General features: G+C 39.5%; 1 protein-coding gene across 1 annotated transcript in view; it reads right to left on the minus strand.

Annotated features, from left to right (window-relative positions):
• LOC101862125 (pre-mRNA-processing factor 19) overlaps window positions 1-4,802 on the minus strand; it is a gene marked incomplete in the record, with an annotated part of 19,231 nt that overhangs the window by 8,104 nt on the left and 6,325 nt on the right. Inside the window, 4 exon segments of the mRNA XM_013084895.2 lie at window positions 1,406-1,486; window positions 2,270-2,343; window positions 3,281-3,364; window positions 4,625-4,682. Of these exon segments, the coding sequence (XP_012940349.1) occupies window positions 1,406-1,486; window positions 2,270-2,343; window positions 3,281-3,364; window positions 4,625-4,682 (297 nt within the window).

Below are 4,802 nucleotides of genomic sequence, written 5' to 3' on the forward strand. Positions count from 1 at the left end.
AAAAAAACAACCTCTCTCAACACTATAACAGACCGACCCCTCCCAGACCACATTCTAAAGTAATCAATTAATGACCCCAAAAACCCAGTTTATGAAAGAAGAATAGGATGGGCACACCACAGGGCCTTCTACATCATATCTCTTACTTTACTACAAAGTATCAGGCTAAGAAGAAAGTAGAAAAAGTTTTAAAAGCAAGATTTAGTATGAGTTTTGTGGCATTTGCAACACAAATAAGTCATTTAGATGCAGACGATTAGAGGCTTTACTACAGAGTAATATACAAAGAGAAAAAAAGGAGAGATAAGGTAGATAAAAGTTGGATGTAAAAAGAAACAAATCACACCAAGCAGAACACCTGTCAACCACCCACTCAAAGAGCACCAGGTCTCACCCCAACCCACCCCAAAAAAAACCCAACAACTTAAAAAGACGAGACAAAAAAATTAAAATGCGTTAGGTATAGGGAAGACAGCTGTTCGAGTGCCCCAACTTGACAGGAAAATACTTTACCTTTTTTCTTTCAGCTGTCAAAAGAGTGGCCTTGTCTTGAAGCTGGGGAGAAAAACAGAAAGGTCCTTTGAGAAATCAATTCCATCCTTAAGAATGAGTCACATAAACTGCAGTCAACACATCCTAAGTAACTGAATTACAGCTGAACTTCTGATAAGACTAAAGAACTCAAAAGTTAAAAATTATTATAAAATGGCAGCTCATCAGACCACCTCTAGTTATCACAGACGCTGAGGAAGACAAGAACCTGACACCAGCATGAAGGACTTAGAATATGTTTTGTTCAAAATCAACAGGATCCATCATGCTTGATATCACGGCATTAGTCTTCAAATTCAATGTTGTCTAACAATAGCAATGAATGGTCAACAGCAAAGAGCAAACAACCAGTAGGCAGACAGTTCACCCTGGGTCACCACACCAACTTGTCGCGGGGACACACAGAGACCCGGAGATCACCCCGCGGGGCGGTGCTACTGAATGAAGTGTCTTTAGGCCATTCCCAAAGGGGGGGATATTAACACGTTCTTATGCTCAGTAGAATTGTAAATGGGATGATTCATCGATGTCATGCTCATATTGTGCCTGAACTGCATACAGGGGGAACTGCTGCTTTTTCTTTCCTCATCCTCACTATCATCATTTTCCTCTACTTCTTTTGTCTGTTCGTCCCTCTCTTGTGACCCATTTCCAGGGTGTCTTGACAGTCGAAGCAGACTTTGTACTGCTGAAGCTAGAGAGGTGAGCAGAGTAAGTCTGATTCCCTGTATGGACTTCTCAGTTGACATCCACCCCTTGGCGCCCATATTACCTTATGCAGTTGTGAGCGCCATAAAACCTCTAATAAAATTAAAAAAGAGAGACCTAGAGACGCAAAGCAGCAAACACCCACCTTCTGTATGACTTCATCGCTCATGACGGCCTCCTCAGCGGGTTGTGTGGCAGTCTCAGGACCAGCATCGGCAGCGATGGCCTGAAACCAGAAACATTGGATATGAGTCACTCTAAGGTATTCAATAAGCGTCCCCCACCCAGCTTATTAATTTTCAGGTTTTTTTGCCCCCCCCCCCCCCATTATTTTCCAGCTTGCCACGACCGACAATCATTCATGTGAAATATTATATCTAGAATCTAGATATCTGAATGAAACTTCTTTTTGTTGTTGTTGTAAATGGCAAATTACCTTCAGTTTTAGTATGGGTACCAGGTTGGCTACTTCAATTTTCAGTGCATTTAAAAAACTTGTGTACACTGGTTTATATTTTTTAATGAAACTGGTTTGTTCCTATACGGGAAAAGTTGTCACGGTACCTTACTAAAATCACAAAAAGTTCATGATCTCATGTTTTTTTATTCACTGAAGGAACCCCCCCCCCCCCCCCACCCAGATTTGTTCCCACTAGTACAGGGGTATGTGGTTGAATGTGCCATCCCCCAGTTGGGACATTTTTATTTTTTGGCTCAACCTGAATAACATTAATTAAAGGCACAAAATATGCCATTTTTCTGTTTTCAATGACTCTTTATCTATTGGAGTTACCAAACTTTGGCGGCCATTTTCTCGCTAATTTCACCACCGAAAAAAATCGACCTCACTTCCTTCATTCGCAAATATCTTGCGTTCTATTCGAGATAGATGGATATATATTTCATTGGAAGCAAGGCAAATAAATCAGCTTTCAGATGATATCAATAACTTCACATGCCCCAAAAATTGCCGAGCGCCCGATTCCAACGTGTCGTGACAAACACTTACAGGGTTTGGGGCTGGGGCGTTGTAGCCCGGGGCTGGGGTTGTCAGGCCTGCCTGTGGCTTCAGTGTTGCCAAAGCTGAAAAAAATCAAAACCCAAACCACATTAAATCATTACACTTGAGCAGTCTTTTTTTTTAGTTTTAGAAAGAATTTTATTGCACTTGCAACACAATAAGGTTATATAAGTGCCGAAGATTAGGTGTTAGAAGAGAGTAACAAACACAAAAAAGGAGGGGAGATAAAGACGATAGATGTAAGACAGGAATGAAGAAGCACCAGAGCTGTCAAACCATCAACATCTATCAGAGCTACCATAACATTTACAGTAGTACTCCTCACTTACTAATCTGTTAAACATTTTTTTTAAGACTCGATTTCCTTATCAAAATATTATCTTATAGAAAGGGTATGACCATGAAAACAATATATTTGCAGCCTTGGATATTTGAACAAATGTATGCTTGTACCTTGAAAAATGGACAGGAAGATTAAAAAACTAAAGAGGACTATCTCATTTTAAAAACTAACCCCAAAAAAGCAGCCAAAATGCTCCCTCTTATAACAGAACTGACTCATGGTTCATATTGAGCGGGAGATTTTTTCCCCCCAAGAGTTTTTTTAAGACCACGGAGCAGATTTTTCTTTCCGTTTCCGCGTTGGACATGTTTCCGTTTTACACAGGTAATTAAATAGGAATATATCAAGGGGGGAGCGGGGAGATTCCGTTAAGACAGGTTTTCGTTTTACACAGGTTTCCTTTAAGGCAGGTTTGACTGTATGTATGAATGTATGCTAAACGAAATGATTTAAACCTGTAGTGGATTAAGAAAAAACCCCATCAACCCAAAACTCCATATATGAAAACTGTCTAACCGGTTGTTCTCAAGCAATGATAAGACTAAGACAAATGATGACAAAGACTAAGACAAATGATGACAAAGACTAAGACAAATGATGACAAAGACTAAGACAAATGATGACAAAGACTAAGACAAATGATGACAAGACAATACCTTCACGAGCGGCGGTGACCTCCTTGATGAGACGAGCAATGACACGGCAGGCGGCGTCGTGCTGGTACAAGGCGTGAGACAACTCTGTGTGGCAATGAGAGAAAACAAGACGTAACAATAATAATAATAATAATAAATGACACTTTTATTAGACCCAAAAGGGCACTCTGGTTTACAATGGAAAAGATACATATACATAGATAAATACATTTATAGTAGGTTTTATGGCGCTTGCAACTGCACAAGGTCATATGAGCGCCAAGGGGTGGATGTCAACAGAGAAGTCCATACTAGCTTCAACAGCACAAAGTCGGCTTCGACTATCAAAGCATCATGGTGCACTAGAGTGTGACAAGCATACAAAAGAAGTAGAGGAAAAATGACGATAGTAATGATAAGGAAAGAAAAAGAAGCAGTTCCCTGTTACAGTTCAGGCAGTTATGAGCATGACATTTAGGAATCAGCCCATTTTTACAATTTTACTAAGCAGAAGAACATGTTAATGTCCCCCCTTTGGGAAAGACCCTTCAGTCAGTAGCACCGCCTCCGGGGGTGAAATAACAGTAAGATAAGATAAGATAGATAATATTTTGTTCCTGTGGCTTTACAGGAAGAATGGTGAAAACATATAAATATGCTGGGCTTAAAAATATTGGCAGCAATAAAAACAGCAGCCCAAGTAGAAAAAGACAACGTTACAAACCGAAAGTACCAATAAATGTACAGTGAGCCATGTAAATATTACAAATACATAAATATATTTCCATGTGATTTATGAAACACTGCGTACAACTGATGGAAACAGAATTTTTTCTTCTTCTTTCATTAAAAAGGATTTTTATGCAAATCTGATTGGGGCTCTTCAACAGGCTAAACAAATTGGAGGGCTCTGGTTAAAGTACTTGGCAAGTCTGCTGCCTCTCATAAAGCACACAAGAGTTAATCTCATCATCTGGAGATTATCAATTTTCCTTTGGTGGAACAGGTTACTACACACATTCTTCCGGTCTATGCCTTCATATTTCTTTGGCAGGACATTTTGCGGTGCAGTTGATGGATATGTTCAGCTTTTCCCCTCGACACTTTTCCTTCATTGCTCAGTGTGGTGCTGTGGTACCTGAATTCAGTCTACATAGAGTCATGGGCTTACCAAACCATTAAACGAACATTTAAAAACAGCAGACAATTTTTTAAAATTGTTCAAAATATGCCAAAAACACTGATTGTCAACAGTGAAAAAACTTGGAAGGTCTGTAACATTGAAAGCTCAAAGAAGAATATTTCCGGAATTAGAAAAGCAAAGTTGTACCCTTAGCCACTAAAACCTCCACAGACAAATCTTACCTTGTCTTGCAGTCTGGAGCTGTTGTCTCAAGGTGAAACTGTGCAGCATCACTGCATCCTGTAAAAAAACAAAACAGTATATAGAAATGTTACGCCTATAACAATCACGATGGTTCCCCACATAATTTTAATGTGAGTTAAAAGTGAAAGAAAACGATAAAAATAAATCTAACCCCCC

The sequence above is a fragment of the Aplysia californica genome, unplaced genomic scaffold (assembly GCF_000002075.1).
Source record: "Aplysia californica isolate F4 #8 unplaced genomic scaffold, AplCal3.0 scaffold00326, whole genome shotgun sequence".
Classification (NCBI taxonomy): domain Eukaryota; kingdom Metazoa; phylum Mollusca; class Gastropoda; order Aplysiida; family Aplysiidae; genus Aplysia; species Aplysia californica.